This window comes from Gavialis gangeticus, unplaced genomic scaffold (assembly GCF_001723915.1).
Source record: "Gavialis gangeticus isolate Ggan-Ray unplaced genomic scaffold, GavGan_comp1, whole genome shotgun sequence".
Classification (NCBI taxonomy): Eukaryota; Metazoa; Chordata; order Crocodylia; family Gavialidae; genus Gavialis; species Gavialis gangeticus.
Window position 1 is genome coordinate 35,354,734 of NW_017729032.1, and position 17,884 is coordinate 35,372,617.

Sequence of the window (17,884 nt, forward strand, 5' to 3'; positions counted from 1 at the left end):
GACCAGCTGATTTAAATACATCCAGTCCCTCCAGAAGTTCCCTGACTAGATCCTCTCTGACCCATATTGAAATCAGTGGAGAAACTGTCTTAACTTCAATAAGACCAGGATTGCACCTCCAATTCTCAGGTGCAGATAGCCTGCAAATCCCTCTGAAGTCAATAGGATCTGCATAGCAGCACAGAAGATTTAGCTCACCTATTTAAATATGGGTGCTTACATATGGATTTAGGCACCCTTGTTAGCAAAAGTTGATCCTGCTGGTTTAGTCAAATGTGTTTAATTTACATTAAGTTAACATATAAATACATGTGGTATTGATTCACTCTGTGTAGAAAGAATACTGCTGTTTTAACATTCCTTCAAATGATACTTACACCGCCCAGTCTGAATCTGATATATGCACCTGCTGCAGCATCTAGGAATTCTGCCTGGAAAAAAAGAAAGATTTAATCTACAGTGCTTCCAGAGCACTCAGAGTTGCAATAAAATCACAGAATCATAGAAAATTAGGCTTGGAAGGGACCTCAGGAGGTCATCTACTCCAACCCCCTGCTCAAAGCAGGACCATCCCCAATTAGATCATCCCAGCCAAGGCTTTGTCTAGCCAGGTCTTAAAAGCCTCTAAGGATGGAGAGTCCACAACCTCTCTGGGTAACCTGTTCCAATGTTTTTCTACCCTCCTAGTGAGAAAGTTTTTCCTAATATCTAAGCTAAACTTCCTTTGCTGCAACTTCAGACCATCATTCCTTGTTCTGCCATCTGCCACTAGTAAGAACAGTCCAGGTCCATCCTCTTTGCAACCACCCTTCAGGAACCTGAAGGTGGCTATTAAATCCCCTCTCAGTCGTCTAATCTCCAGACTAAATAAATAGAGTTCCCTCAGTCTCTCCTCATAAGCCGTGTGCCTCACCCTCCTAACCATTTTCACTGCCTTCCGCTGGACTCTCCAATTTGTCCACATCCTTTCTGTAGTGGGCGGCCCAAAACTGGACACAGTACTCCAGAAGTGGCCTCACCAGTGCTGAATAGAGGGGAATAATCACTTCCCTTTATCTGGTGGCAATGCTCCTACCAGTGCAGCCCAATATGCCATTACCTTTCTTGGCAACAAGGGCACACTCTTGGCTCATATTCAGCTTATTGTCCACTATAACCCCTAGGTCCTTTTCTGCAGAGCTGCTGCCCAGCCAGTCAGTCCCCAGCCTGTACTGGTTCATGGGACTGTTCTGTCCTAAGTACAGGACTTTGCACTTATTGAACCTCATGTGATTTCTTTTGGTCCAATCCTCCAATATGTCTAGGTCACTCTGGGCAAGCCTCCACATTTAATAATTCACTGTAGTTACCATGTGTTAAGTTTAGTTCTTAGATAACCAAGTACTAAATCAATAAAGAGTAACTCACACTAGTGCACAGTAGCTCCTGCACATGGTTTTTTAGTCATGCTGACTACGCAGTAGCCTAATACTACTGTGCAGTAGTGTATTAGCACAGTTATTGCCTAGCATGCTACTGCACAGTGTTATTAGGCTATTGCACAGTTAGTGTCTCATGCAGACGCACCCTCTGAATCCTACCTTTACCCTCTATAGTATCTATTACTTCCCCCATCTTGGTGGCATCTGCAAACTTGCTGAGGGTATATTCCACCCCATCTTCCAGCTCATTGGTGAAGATACTGAACAAAACCATCTCCAGTTAGTATCCCAAATACTAACATATATCCCAAATAAGACAGACAATTATAAAACAATATTTCAAACTACATCTATAATTTACATAATGTGTTGGTGAAAATACATCAAGAAATAGAACTCTTACCTCTACAGGGTCAATGTATTTCATCAAAAGACGAGGTTCCCCTACCATTTTAAAACTGATAAGTCCTTTGTAGTATTGAAAAATATGGGTATCCTGTAGAAAAGTATAAATATGATCAAGAAAAGTTGTCATTGTTCCCCTCCCGCTCCAATCTGAAACACAGACATGATGATTTTTGGAGTTTCCCATACCCAGACTCACAAAATTTAGGACTATGTAAGACAAATCCTTTACATCAGCAGTGCCCAGTCTTCCGGCCCCATGAACCAATGAGTGCTGCAGGGTTGGTCCACAGCCTGGATTCCATGTAGAGTTGGTCCATGGGCTGGATTCCACGTGTTCAGACCTAGCCCTGGAGCAACCCCATGCCCACAGGATCCAAGCCTGTGTACCCAGATCTAGCCACAGAGTGACCCAGCATATACCAAATCTGACCCTGTGTGCACCAGAGCAACCCAGCATGCACCAGATCTGGCCATGTGCATGCCACCTCAGATACTGCATGCACTGGAGCAAACCTGTGTATGCATCAGTATGGCTACAGAGCAACACTGCACACTGACCCTGAGTATGGGACTGTGTCATCCAGCCCGTGGGGCTCTCCACTGAGACATTGTCTCAGTGCATTAAATCTTTCCCTGTCATACTCATCCCAATCCTGAAAAGTGAAGCCAGTGGTGTTACAGTAACGCTTAGGCAAATTTATATAAACAAAATTATGCATGTATATTTAGGGAGGAAAAAGACTTTAAATCTTGTATTTTTGCATTCTCATTGCATCCATTTTGTCTTTACCCACATGTTCACCAATATACTGCTTATTAAAAACTGAGGCAAACTACAAATTGAATTGGACAAATTCTTGGATGAAAGGGGCATCAGTAGCTGTTGAGCACGGGAGTTAGGGATACAGCCTTCAAATCAGAACTTCCTATACCTTAAATGATGGAGGCTGCAAATGAGAGAGGAACGGTGGGAAAACCTAGGTCATACCCAGTTCACTCTTCCTTTCAGCATCCAGTGTGGTACTCTGTGACACAGGATACTGGGCAAGATGGACCTATGGTCTGACTCAGTAAATGGCAATTCTTATGTTTTTAGGAAGACAGGTAAAAGATTATGGATCATCTAAATATGATTTAAAAATTAATCAGTATTTTGCCTCAATTTTTAATAAGCAGTATATTGGTGAACATGTGGGTAATGACAAGATGGATACAATGAGAATGAGGCATACAAGTGGAAATAATAACATCTAAGGTAGAAGCAAAAATCAAAGAGCTTAATTCACTCAAGTGGGAGTGACATTATCAATACAGAGGAGAATGGGTATACCAAACAGAAATAACTAGATGACCTTAGAGAATAATAGAAATGGGATGAATCCAGCAGTATAAAATACAAGATTATGCACTTGGGGACTAATAACAAAAATTTCACTGGTAAGTCAGGTGTTTATTACTTGGAAATAACTGAGGAAGAGATGGATCATGATGCATCTTGCTGATCACAGGATAACTGTGAGCTGTCAATGTGATACAGCCATGAAATGGCAAATGCAGTCCTACAATGCATTAGGAGAAATGAAAGATGAACTCAAATTAGAACAAATGCACAGAATGCTACTAGAATGATCAGGGGAATAGCGTGCCTCATGAGAAAAAACTAAAAAAGTTTGGCTTGTTTAGTTTGCAAAATGATAGCTGAGAGGGAAGAGGATTACTGCCTTATAAATACTTTGGGAAGGGTAACATTAGGGAGAGAGAAAAACTATTTAAGTTAAAAGACAATGTTGGCACAAGAACAAATGGATATAAACTAATTGTGAATTTAGGAAGGACATTAAAAGAATAATAAGATTCTACAACAGCGTTCCAGTCAGGTTAGTGAGAACAAAAATCTAGCTTTTTTTCAGATGGAGCTCAATAAAATTATGAACAAAATAATTTGATGTGTCAGTTATGAAAGAAGAGAACTGCAATGATCCAGGAGATTCTTCTGGTCTTTGTGCACATACACACACCCCCCCCTTAAAATTATAAGTCACATTTTTAAACAAGATATTTAAAATCAGTCTTATGCCCCATAGTTCCTACTCATTCAGAATATGAGTTTCTCTTACATCAGGAACTGCTAAGTAGCACCTCTACGATACACATATCTCCAAGCATTCAGCAAGTAACAACTTACATTTTTTACTCTCTCCTCCCCTTTTAATTGGCAGGATTATTACTTAATTTTTTCTACATTTTAAATCCAAGACACGCTATCTGTGCTCACAACAATCTCTTAAACACTTAATTGTAGTTCACAAACAGTGTCCCAATTCTACATTTTCTGTATACAGCAAAATCCTACAGATTTCACAGGAATTTTGGGTGTGCAAAGAATGTGATACTGGGTCTTGTGGTGAAGAAACATCAAATATTAAAGCCAAAATCTCATATTGACTTCAATGGCAATTTTTCCTGGACTGAATTTAGTTCACTATTTGCAAAGTTTTCCAGGAAGCAACATCAGGTCTTTAACTACAAGTTTCCATGCCTACTAAAACTTATGCGAAAACAGAACACTCGCTACCTACCACACCCTAAATAATTGGAAATTATTTTTTTTCCCCTGTGAGAGCCACAGAATTTTACTTGGTTTTGACTAGTGGTATCTTTTATTGGGCCAGCTATGGAGTTGGGATAGTTACACAAGCTTCTGAATGCAAGACATTCTTTGTCAGACATTCTTTGTGATCTGATGAAGAATGTCTTGCATTCAAAAGCTTGTCTAACTCTATCCCAGCTACATAGTTGGTCCAATAGAAGACACTACCCAAAGAAATCCTTGCCTCTCACATAATGTCTAGACCATCATGGCTATAATATCACTCTTACACTACTATAAAATTACTTACTATTTTCAAATGCACTGTATATATGTCTCTGTGTAGAGTCAACTACCTATTAAGTATTAGGATCAGAATCATCCCAATGACTTTCATGCCCATGTGTGAAGCATTTCCCTAAAGTTATTCCTGCTTCTGGCAGATTTTTCAACATTGTTTAGGACTTACAATATATCTTTTCCAAGATCTCTGAATGATTCTTGCAGCTTCGTTCTGTTTCTCTAGGTTTGCATTATTATAGAGATCTATTGCATTGTCCTCTTCGTCCATTGGTCTTACAGTTACCTAAAACAATGTGATATGTAAAGGCATTGTTCAAAACTATTCACTTCTTGATTAATTTACTGTTTTCACAATCATTTTCTCTTCTAACCAAGGTAAAGTATGTGTTAAAACCACTTTTCAAAAATATCTGTCTTATGATCAGAATTCCAACAGGGGAAAAAAAATAAGGATAACAATCAATGATCAGAATTCATCAACATGGCTATTTCTTCCCTAGATCTATAATTTTAAGATAGCAACTAAGAAATAAAATAGTTTTGGGAAGCTGAATAAGTAACTGTGAAATAGAAAGAAAGACTGAGGAACAAGACCTGTTTTTCAGGTCTTGCACAGTTGCATGCAGATTCTTATAGTGTACTCGACTTAGATGCATATTTGATAAGTTTATAAGCTGCTCAACTACATAAGACAATGCCAGTCCCAATTTATTGTCTATTGTCTATATTGTAAAAAACTACTTTTATTTGTAGATTTGTTAAATATATAAACCTCTTAAGCCCCATTTCTACTTTGTAACTTAATTGTACTGAGTTTAAGTACACTGAACTGCCAAAGTTTTATGTCATGGTGATGCCATAAATGAAAAATACTTTATTCTCTTCCACAATGACCCTGCACAGTCAAATCCAGCATAGATCTTCCAAGTAACTATCACGTAAATTCCGGTTACCATTTTAGAAGACAGGGTAGATTAGCACCATTCTAGGAAACTGAATTTAATTATTTGAATTTGAAAAATGTTCCACTTATTTCAGAGAAGCTCAGCTGCATCCAATGTAGGCTAACTCCTATTTGAGAAGCAGATACATTTCCTAAGGATATACAGTGTTTCTGCTCATTATTATATATAGGTTCTCACAACACTTCTCAGATCTGGCTAAACTTTTTTGAGTTTAGCTCAAGATATCCTGATATACCTCAGGGAAGTTTAGCCAGATTTGAGAGGTGTTGTGAGACCTGGATAATGCAAACTGAACCTATACATAACAGTGAGTAAAAGCACTGTGGGGGCAAGCGCTCTGAAGGTTCTCTCCTGGGGCAATACTGATGCCCCCTCTTCTCAAAGAGGCCCACAATATTATACTGTTCTGGGGACCTCTATTGTTCATTGCTCAGCAGCTTTTTGGCATTACAGGCCAGAACAACCAAGCTCTGGTCTGAGGTGGGCTGGTGTTGCAACCTGGCCAACAGGACTTTTCCTCACCACCACTTCTACCTGCCCCCTGCTGCAGCACAAGCACAGCTCCCAACTGCTTGGTCTTGACACAACTCGGCTGCTCAGCCCCAGTGCAAGCAAAGGCCTCTGCTGCCAGAATATCTCTGATCCCACCATAGCTCCACAGGCCAGATCCAGCAGCTCCATGGGCCAGACCCAGACCATGGACCACATGTTGCCAACCCCTGCATATACTCTATTTGTGGCCTAAAGTATTTTTTCCCATATCTGTCTGATTACACATTTAATATTCTTTTTTTGGTTTTGGAGTATATCAGAACTATCCAGATATTTATACTTCTGGATTGTATTAGTGCAACGTACTTAACCAGAGATGACCCTGGACTGTTAGTTGGCTGGACCAGCTACAGAGAACGCCTGGCTATCCAGGCACTGTACTGACTTATTTCCATTTGGTTTAACAATTTTAAGAACAGTAATGAGATTATGCATGTAAAAACATCCCAGGAAAGAAAGAAGGAACAATCCTTCTTCATATAGCACTGAGGAGAGTATTCACAAGAGTAGTATCTATGTAACATAACAAGGATAGAAAGGCTTTTCTGAAGTACAGTAACAATGGTGAAGGATTGGAAGGATTAATTTAAGACGAAAGATAAAACAATTACATACGAGCAACGTGATAAGATAAAAAAGACACACGCCAGTATTTATTACAGAGTAAAAGAGAATAATTGATACGACTAGCACAAGAAATACACTGTTAACCAGAAGTAAAGGTAGGAAACTGAGCAAAGAAAACATTCAAATGGAATATCAGGAATCACAGCCTTTATAAAGCTCTGTTAAACCTAAATTAAGGAAAGCACTTAATAATGCATTGTCAAGGACACAACATGTAAAAGCCGTAAGGGTTTTTTTTCCTCATATCTAATTAACATGAATCTAAGTTTTGATCTGGATCTAGATAACTGCAATTGCCTCATAAAAAATAGAGCATGCTTTCTATTATCTCTAAAACAATACAAAAACTCAGATATACTCTGGTAAAAAATTTTAAAAAACCCTGACAGTATTTCTGCTTCAGCAGAATCGCAGACAGTTATTAAACGACTAATGGATCTTTTCTCCTCTTGATGCATGTGCATATTTACCATTAATGTTAATGAGAACTGCACATACACAATCACCTTCAAAGTGATGACACTTGTATAAATCTCATTAAGCAAAATGAAAGGGGCAAAGGAACGAATTGAAAATTTGTTAGGAAAGACAAAAGATTATCTTCCCTCTGTGAAAAGCACTAGAAAATGAAATGGTTGGGAAACGGGTATAACCTGCTGGATCCTTCTTGTCTCCAGTTAACTAAAATTCTATGAATAAGCTTTTCTGGCTAATAAAAGTTACCTTGACCACCAGCTGTCATTCCCTACTTTGTGCCTATTTTCTATCTTCTATATTATGACTTAATGTTATGTCTACCATGCTAAAAGGTGCTTGGTATAGTAGGCTAGACTACTCATACACCAGTAAATTATACTTTAAATTAGGCACGTCTGACTAGATTTCATAGACATTAGGACTGGAAGGGACCTTGGAAGATCATAGAGTCCAGCCCCATATGGGAATCCATCATTGCGTAAGCAGGGGAAACAGATCTCTCTCCTCGCCTCTTCTGCCATCCTATAATTCTGAGTATCATGAAAGTGATTTTTCTATTTTATTAGCCTGTGTCCAAAGGTTCGAAATTTCTTAAAGTCATAAAAAATGACATCTACAATTCTTGTCAGAGACACCTGATGAAGAACGGTTGGACCTGTCTAACTTTTATTCCAGCCATGCAACTGGTCCAATAAAAAGGTCTGGTGAAGTGAACTGGGGTTCACAAAAGCTTGTGCTCCCCTGGCTTGAAGATATTTAATTTCAGCCGAGCCCCTGTAGGTATTTTTTTTTAACGGTGCAAAAATGAATATTGCGCCTTCTACAACAGACCCACAAGAGAAATGCCGTCTTATTTGTCAGTCTATAAAGGTGCATATCTACCCCACCTTCCAATGAAAGTATCACCCCCCTCCAAAAAACCAAACCCTGTCTCTCTTCAGCCACTGTAAACATGCAGGATCCGGAAAGCAACACCGGTGCCTAAAAATAAATTCCAACAGACATTCAGAGGCGCGATGATTACGCTCCCACAGGCCTGGTTTCCGGCTCTTCAGCCTGGCACGTAGGTCATGTGATGGGCTCACAGCGAAGCGGGGCTGGACGGGACCTCCAGAGGTCATCAAATCCAACCTGAGGCAACCTCAGCCCAACCAAACCATCCCCCCCCCGCACACCCGTGCTCCAACCTCGTGGGAAAACCACCCTGGCCCCACACAGGACACCGCAGCCCAACCTACCGCAGGTGAAGCAGGCAGCCAGGTAGGCCAGATGCACCCAGGCGAAGGACCAAGCCCCCGACCCCTCAGCATCCGACTGCGGATACAACTCCTTCCTGACCCGCAGCGGGGTCACACAGCCCCGCCCCCCGGCGGTTACCGGCAGCGTCCCGCGCGCCCGGGCGGGGCAGCTCCGCGTGCCCGTTCCCATAGCGACCCCGGGGCGGGGCTGGGCGAGGCGAGGCGAGGAGGAAGGCGTAGGGGCGGGGCCTGGCAGAGGGGGGTGGGGCTCGACGGGAGGTGCTGCACTGACGGCGCCTGGAGTGTGGGTTTATGGCTGTCGCAGCCCTCGCCAAGGCCCCGCTCCCGCGCACCGAGCCCCTCACGTGGCAGTAGTTCTAGGTCCTTCCTATTGACGGGTTCCTGCTGCGAGCTGAGGAGTACACTGAGATTTGGGGACCCAGCACCATCCCTCGGTGCTTCACTGAGAGCCAAGGACGGACACGTTTCCTCGAATGACAGAGTCGGGGGTGTAGGGCAGCGCTTCTCAGCCAGGCCCTGCCGCAGCACCCGGGGGTGCCAGCCTGCAGGTCCACTCGGGGAGGCGTGCAAACGGGGGATTCACAAAATCGACCTAGAGACATAGGCAGCCGGCTGGGCCCAGGGGCTCCTGCCTCGGCGTGGACCGAACGGGTGCACGTGACGTGATGCCGCTGCACCCAAACTGAGCCACAGCAGGGTGAGGCGCCACCCCCAGAGCTTAGTTTCATAGTTGTTAGGGGCTGCAAGGGACCTTACACATCATTGCATCCGGCTGGGTCTGCACCACGCTTACCTGGAGGGCAGCAGCTCTGCACCCAGCATAGACTTGTGGGCGGGGCGACCATGGCTTCTGCCCCAGGCCTGGGGGCAGCACGTCCTGCTCTGGCCACTGCTCCTGCTGCGCCGGTCAGGGATGGATCTTGCGGCTCCAGAGCAAGCCATGGGTCACAGGAGCCAGGGCCGAGGGCCCCAATGAATCTTAAGCCACCCTGGCCCAGAGATTTCAAATAGGAACCCATGGTGTTAAAAGCATTCTGCCGTGCTGTTCACTTATGTTCTTTGCAACAGAAGAATTACTCTGTTCATTTTTCTGTAGTCAAAAATCAAGTGAAAACTAAGCCAATGGGAGCCTTGAGTGTAAAAAGGTTGTAGGGAAAGCCAGTAAGAGTTTAAACTCATGGTGTTTCAAGAAGAAATATGGATTTACTTCAAATTCTTCACCAGCTGGCAGTGTGGCTCCATTGGCTTTGTAGTTAGGACTCAGCCCATGATCAGCTGTGCTTTTGCTTTATTTCCGTTAAGAGGCAGGGCCTTTCTATCCTGGATACCAAGAGAGAAAAAGCAGGATGAAAGAACTCTAAGTTGGATTGAGTTGAGGAATGATAAAGTGTGCTTGTTCCACTGGAAAAAATAATGGGTGTTGCTTTTTGGCGAACGATTACTTTAAATCAGGTAGGGAATATATGTGCAGACTCATTTGGAATATGGATGAGAGAGAAGATATGTCAAAGTATGTGTGTAAATCTTCATGTTGATCTGCAGATGATCTGCCATGGACTGCTGATTTGCGATGCAGTCCATAGCAGCAAATAGGTTCCTGTGTAGTAGGTACAATCTGGATAAATTTTTTGCTTATTCCAAACTTTAGATGAAAGGCTGCTGAACCTCTGTAGCTAGCTGCTATAAATATCGTCAGTGGTTAAAAATCAGACAAATCATAGAGCAGTGTGTTGTTATGTAAGGCAGGGGTGACAAATGGTCAGCAGAAACAGCACAGGCTGCTTTGGTGTGTGGCACACAGCAGACTGGGGAGAAGAAAGAAAGCACACAGTGGTAGATAGGGCAGGGAGCAAAAAGCAGAGCAGCAGATGGGTCAGGGGAAGGAAATTGGAATGGCACTTGGAGAGGTGCTAATTTGTGGCGTGCCTGCCAAAACTGTTGACCTCCCCTGATGTAGGGGATACTCACTTTGTGCTGCAGGTGAAGGAAAAGGGGTGATGCATTTTAAGTGCTGGAACTACCACAAACAAGAACATGCTCAGAACAAGAAAGGCATTAGCAATTGCTTAACCGAGTGATTATCAATTACTTTGGGTAGATGCTTGCTGCCTTTTCTTGTGTAATGGGCTCTATTCTGCAGTAAAACCCTCCAACCAACTCAGTGGTGGTTTCACAAGCTTCTAAGAGAACTAAATTAGTCCTCAGTTGCTTGGATGAATCAGGCTAATATAAGGTGCTCAGGAAAGAGAAGATAAGAGACATCCAAACATTTATTTTTAAAATAAATTATTTTCAGGCTAGTAGCCAGGGCCAAATTAACACATAGGCAAACTAGGCCCATGCCTAGGGCCTTAAGTGAAGAAGGGGCCTAGTTGTGCTTATTTTACATATTACACTTAGAGTAGAAAAAGTAATATAAATATACAGTATTAAGTAGGGGGCCTACAAGTTTGTTTACCTAGGGCCCACTAAAGGATTAATTTGGCCCTGCTACTAACATTATTGGGGGGTTGGGGAGGCATGACTGGAGCAGCAGCTTTGGGTGCTGCCTTTTTGGGGGGCATTGCAAAAATAACTGCGACTGCAGCAGTGGCCCATTGCACCACTGTGATTGGCAGAATGGCAGCCAGTAATGCCCAGGGTGCAGAGCTGCGCTGCTTGACCTGTTTCAGGCATATATATATATATATATATATATATATATATATATAGGAAGTGAATCAGTTCTGAAGAAGACTAAAACAACAAAATCTCTGTTCATATATTTTGTAGATCATAAAAAGACAGTTTAAGTGGAAATAGGTTCAGTACCGAATGCTGTAGAAGAATGTGGAAGGAAATTTTGCCTCCCCTTCTCCCTGCTTAATTAGAAGATGGACTGAAGTGAAAATTTATACAAATATGGATTTCTCTACTCTTTTTTTAGTGGGAACATTAGGAATCTCCATGATTGCTCTAATGCCAGTGCTGTGTTTATCTCGTAGTATCTTACAGTGTCTTGTGGTGCATCTGATCGTCACTGACTGAATCTAAGAAAATAAAGGGAAACTTAGTGGATAAGCTTGTCCATCCCTTGCTGTCTGAGAGGATAATTTCCCTAAGCAGAGTACTGTTATGGGAGAGAAACCCTAGTCCACTGAAATCATTCTAAATTTTGTCACTGCCTCAATTGGAGCCAAGATTTCACTCTCTTTTCCCACTTGCCTTTAAATGCAGTATATGTATCTATTTTTGGCATCTATATAATGCCTATCACTGTGGTACGTAAATGAGATCTCCATGTTTTTTAAATTACTTAAATTAGAAAGTCAACTCTGCAACCTGAAATCCCACTGTTAAAAGATTTTGTTTTCTGATACCCAGACTAATTTTTCCAACGCTTAGTTTTACTTTTATAACCCATTTTATCTTGTTTCATTAACCTAAATAGTTCCTTTCCTTTCTTTGTTGAGATCTTCAAGTTTTGATGGATGAGGGATTGTTCAGCACTCAGATTCAACCCTCTTCTCAGTGAAGCCAGTGACAGTTTCAACATTTACTTAAGTGGAAGAAAGAAAGAAGATGCTTTAGCTTTATTAATCCTTTCTCAAGTCATTCCATATCTCATCCTGAATGATTTATCTGTTGTGAAATGCTAAATGTAAATAAATTACTCTTAAAAGCAATCCTAAACCATATAATTAATGACATGACAATTAAGCTAAAATAGAAAAAAGAAAATTAACAAATGGAGAGATTAGGCAAAGACAAAATATCTCACTAAATGTTTTTGCTTCCTCAGAAAGAGATTCAGAATCCCAGGACAAGGAAACTAGAGCATACAAGTACACAAAACTGAATGTACCGAAGATTACAGGTGACGTTGCTTCTTGGCACGAAAGACCAAAGATTCTGCAGCAACAATGAACTGTTTAAGTAATACGAATTATATTTCACTGCAAGCCAGAATGTGCTTATTCCCATATAAAATCAGCTGTTAGGCTGTCAGACATTTTAGTGGCTGCAGCCAAAGACTGACAGCCCTCTGAGTGTGCCAGACTAAGATATATTAGACAAAATAAGCCTGGTCAATTCTGTGTTCATTTGAAATGCAAAGATAAACCCAGGTCAGATACTACAGATAAGAGTTTGAAATGACGGATTGTATTTGCACGTTTGTATTGTTCTACATTCTTTGGTGCCAAGTACTTAGTTCCCCAGTGAAGAAACAGCTAACTCAACTGTAGATACAAGGATAGATTCTCTTCTGTTTTGCTTGGCTTCAGGGGCAATGCCAGAGCGCTAGTTATAGTTCTCTGATCTTGACACTGCTGGTCTAGAGACCAGCTCCATCAGGTTAAAGCCAAAAGTGAATTTCCCATGTGAAATTGGTTCCTTACTGGGCATTTAAGGCTAGAATCTGGTACTTTTGTTCTGGATTCCAACTAAAACTCTGGCCCAGCAGTCAACAATGGCTCTTCTTCAAGGGATAGGGAGTAGAAATATTCCCTGGCTCATGGTTCTTCCAAGATCTCAGAGTCCTGGATGTGAAAGGGGAGCCCTACCTTTCCTAAAGCCTTCCTTCTCCCTAAGTCTCCTCTGCCTGCATCTACTTATCAAAATACAAATATTTTCACCAGTAACACCACCACACAACTCTTTATGGCAAGGGGGGAGGATAAGCTAAGGTTAAACTTGTTAAGTGGGGACCAAGTAACAACATGTATTTTTACTCTTAAAGCCTAAGGCAGCAAGATGATGAGTTATTCAAACTTTTACAATTAAAAAAAATCTGACTTTATAATTTGGGGGTATATATTTAGCTAACTTCATTCTTTTTTCGTATGAAAGGAAAGGGGCTTCAGACTAATGTGGACTAATTTTCAAAGGTGTAGAATAGGGGTGTCAAGCTCACCCCAAGACCTGGTACACTGCTGGCCTGCAGAGGCTTTTCCCAAGCTGGATCCACAGGGTCCCCAGCAACTGTGGTGGGTCCAGGACTAGGTAGCAGGGAAGAGCTGTGTTTGGGCAGCAGAGCATGTCTGGGTATATGTGGCAGCACAGGTCCAGGAGTGTGCAGTGGTGTAGAGTCTCATGGACAGCAGTGCAGAGCTGCATTTGGGTGGCAGCATGGGTCTCGGGTGCTGCTGCCAATGGCTATGTCCATCAGGGTCCAGGGACCTCGAATTCTGTGGCAGGCCATGCTCCCACCTTCCGGTGGCCCACCAGACTATCAGTGATCCGGATGTAACTGTTCTGCAAGGCTGTATGTTTGACACCCCGGTGCAGAATATGTGAAACTTTCACTGAGTTCAGTCAAACTGGATGTTGCTTACCATCTCGGAAAACTGAGCCATGGTTTGGGCAAGGGTTCTTGACTTACTAGTTTTATACTTAGGCATTCTTTAGACATATATCATTAACAAGTACTCATAGGTTATTTTTTTTACCTGTGAGAGAAAGGGTCTAACAGAACCAACTGGACTAACAGACTTTCCCCACATAATTTTCATAGAATCATAGAATTATAGAAAATTAGGATTGGAAAGAATCTCAGAAGGTCATCTAGTCCAATCCCCTGCTCAAAGCAGGACCATCCCCAGTTATATCATCCCAGCCAAGGCTTTGTCTAGCTGGGTCTTAAAAACTTCCAAGGATGGAGCCTCCACCACCTCTCTGGGTAACCTGTTACAGTGTTTTACTATCCTAGTGAGAGAGTTTTTCCTAATATCTAACTTAAAACTTCCCTTGCTTTGCACATCAGTCCTTGCTGTTCTAATCCCAGACCCCTGATAACATAATTGAGTGGGGCTAAGGACACTATTTTAGAAGGTGCAATGAAGCCACTGAGTGCTGAAGGTGCCTAACATGTCTCAGAACATGGTTACCATCCTTCAAATTCAGGCTGAATAAGAAACCTAAAATCAGTTTTTCACTTGTCTGTGACCAATGACTGCATTTGAATTTTTTTTTTACCAACTGAATTCATTCACTGGATTGTCTATTGTGATCTCTATAGCCAGTGTTTTTTTTAATGGCAAACATTGATATTTTGGCCAAAGCCAAAGAGTTCTTCCATTGGTGTATTGGGAGCAGAATTTGGCCCATTTACATTAGCTTTATTTTGCATTTTTTTCCTGCATATCAGTGTTAAAAGCAATTCCATTGTGGCAATGGTTCTTAACTTTTTCGACTCAAGACATCCCATCGTTGGCCCCAATCAAGAGTGAGCTTTATGGAGGAATCATAAATCTCACTGTATTAAGTGGGAGTTGCAAATGTTCAGTACTTGGACTAGTTAGGAGGCTATTTTAAAAGTAATATATTTCCCAAGTAGCTACTTAGTTAGAGGTTTGTTAGAACTTGCCAGTACAGTATATATCTCTGATTTTGTCATAGTATTAATTTAGAAGATGGATGTTTAAGCCATGCTTTGAAAAAATTGTTTTTCATGTTTAAGCCATCCTTTGAAAAATTTCAGTTCACTCATTTTTTTACTACAGAAAAATACTAGAGCAATTCTTCTGTTGCGAAGAACTCAAAGGCCACAACAGATCAGAATGCTTTTACCAGTATAGATTCCTATTTGATATCTCCAGATTTATCTTGTGAATTATATTTGCACATGTAACTGTGCTAACTTGCCCCTGGTTGAGACTTACTCGGTTATGGTGCACAAGAAAAGGTATGCCATCAAGTGCAGAGGACAGCTACACATAGGGTGCATTTACACATGCCATTAGCACAGAGCAATACACTCAGGCGCATGTTGCATCAGAGTTTATTGCTCCCAGGCACTGTGTTTGAATATGTGCCCAAGACAGTGGCACATTGATCCACGTTGCAGCAGCCCAAGCTGGCAGGGGGCCCAGGAGGTCAGCCTGCCTGCTCTGTAGCACGTTGAGCTGAATCAGAGGGGCTGGCTGGGGCATGAGGGTGTTCCAGTACAAAACTAGCTGGTAGGCACCCCCTGCACTGAAGCATCCTTGTGCCCCAACCAGTCCCATCAGTATACATCTGTTGCTGCGCACTAAAGAACTCCACTGTAGGATAGTACTTGTTTTTACAAGTACTAACCTGTGGTAAAGTTAATTAGTCTCCAGCGGCCTAATAGGGCTGCACATGTAGACATTGAGACTACTGCAGAGCTATTTAGGCAGCTCCGCAGCAAACATCTCATAGATGCACCCATAGTGACCTATTTAACAAACCTGGTTTAACAGCTATTACAAATTGGAGTGTGTCATCAAGGCAGGGTGTAACTTATTTTATTAGAAATGCAGCAAATCTATTTAATAAAGAATGTTATCTTCTTGAGGGGTTTGGGAATTACCTTCTATCCTAACCAGAAGAAACTTTTTCATTTAGTATTTTTCGTGAAGAATAAAGACACTGAACTTCTGAAAAGCAGACTTTATCAAACTCAGGGAACTGACGGGCATCCCCTGAGAGGCAATTCTGAGGGGAAAAGGAGTACAGGAGAGCTGGTTGTACTTTAAGGAGGCCCTTTCAAGGGCACAGGAGCAAGCCATTCCAATGTGATCGATAAATGAGAAGTGCAACTGAAGACCAGCCTGGCTAGACAGCAATCTCTTCAATGAGTCAGAACTCAAAAAGGAATCCTACAAAAATGGAAACTTGTTCATAATACTAGGCAAGAGTATAAGACTATTGCATGGGTGTGCCAGGAAAAAAATTAGGAAGGCCAAGGCACAGCTGGAGATACAACTGGCAAGGGTCATAAAAGGTAACAAGAAGGGATTCAACAAATATGTGAAGAGGAAGAGCAAAGAAAGTGTAGGTCCTTTCATATTCTGTAAAGGCACTCTAGTTACAGAAGATGCAGAGAAGGCTGAAATATTCAATGCCTTTTTTACTTCAGTCTTTACAAACAGGGGCAGCTGCCAGATGACAATACAGTTGTCAGCAAAAATAGAAAGTCAAACAGCCTAGACTAGTGGTAGAACAAGTTAGGGATTACTTACAGATGCTAGATGCTTTCAAGTTGGCAGGGCCAGATGGGATGCACCTTAGGATACTGAAGGAATTGGTTGAGGAAATTTAAGAGCCATTAGCGATTCTCTTTGAGAACTTATGGAAATCAGGTGAGGTCCCAGATGCTTGGAAAAGGGCAAATAGGGCAAAAAGGGGAAGAAGGAGGAAATTACAGACCAGTCAACCTGACATTGATACCTGGAAAGATCATGGAACATCCTCAAGGAATCCATTGTGAAGCACCTAGAAGAGAACAGTGTGATCAGGAACAGCCAGCAGGGATCCATCAAAAGCAAGTCATGCCTGGCCAACTTGATTTTCTTCTGTAAGGTGACAGGCTTTGAGCATGGATAATGATATACCTCAACTTTAGCAAGTATTTTGGGACTGTCTCCCACAACATACTCATTAACTAGCTAAGAAAATACAGACTAGATGAAAGTAGTGTAAGGTGGATATAAAACTGGTTGGATCATCGTGTTCAATGAGCAGTCATCAAATGCTCAATGTTTAGTTGGGAGGAGATATCAAGTGGGGGATCCCCAGGGGTTTTCCTTGGGTCTCATATTGTTCTATATTTTCATTAAAGATTTGGACAATGGGATTGAGTGCACACTTAGTAAACGTGGGACAACACTAAATTGGGTGGAGTGGCAGACACTCTGAAGGGTGGGGTTAGGATCTAGAATGATCTAGAGCAACTGGAAAAATGGTCCATAACCAGATAAAATTCAGCAAGGACAAGTGCAAAGTCCTGCACTTGGTGTAGAATGAAATGACTGGCTAGGCTGCAGTACTGCAGAAAAGGACGTGCGGGTTACAGTAGACCATAAGCTGAATATAAACCAACAACAGCAGACAGTTCTATTAAGTGGAGTGTCAGCTGCAAGTAAAGGGAAGTGCTTCTTCCACTCAATTCAGCACTGGCAGGGCCTCACTTGGAGTTCTGTGTCTAGTTTTGGGTCCCACATTTCAAGGAAGATGCAGACAGATTGAAAAGAGTCCAATGGAGAACAACAAAAATTATAAAGCATGACTTAGGAGGAAAGGCTGAAAGAACTAGAGTTAACTACATCTATTTAGCCTGAGAAGAGAAGCCTAAGTGATGAATTTCATAGTTTCTAGGGTCGGAAGGGACCTGAGCAGATCATCTAGTCCGACCCCCTGCCATGGCAGGAAGAGCACTGGGGTCAAATGACCCCAATAAGGTGGTCATCCAACCTCCTCTTAAAAACCCCCAGGGTGGGAGCCTGCACCACCTCACATGGAAGCTGGTTCCAGACCCTAGCCGCCCTGACCGTGAAGTAG

The 17,884-nt window shown here is 42.1% G+C and overlaps 1 protein-coding gene across 4 annotated transcripts in view; it reads right to left on the minus strand.

Moving 5' to 3' along the window:
* CUNH11orf65 (chromosome unknown C11orf65 homolog) overlaps positions 1-8,648 on the minus strand; it is a 64,122-nt gene extending 55,474 nt beyond the window's left edge. For 3 of the 4 annotated variants that reach the window (XR_002098889.1, XM_019524371.1, XM_019524370.1), the window contains exons 1-4: positions 8,578-8,648; positions 4,889-5,005; positions 1,825-1,917; positions 378-431 (exon numbers count right to left, since the gene is read on the minus strand). Coding sequence is in view for 2 of the 4 variants with exons in the window: in XM_019524371.1 (XP_019379916.1) it covers positions 378-431; positions 1,825-1,917; positions 4,889-4,990 (249 nt within the window). In the remaining 2 variants the exon portion in view is untranslated. The remainder of the gene's footprint in view (positions 1-377; positions 432-1,824; positions 1,918-4,888; positions 5,006-8,577) is intronic. The other variant, XR_002098890.1, reaches the window with a different exon arrangement.
* Positions 8,649-17,884: the final 9,236 nt, after the last annotated feature.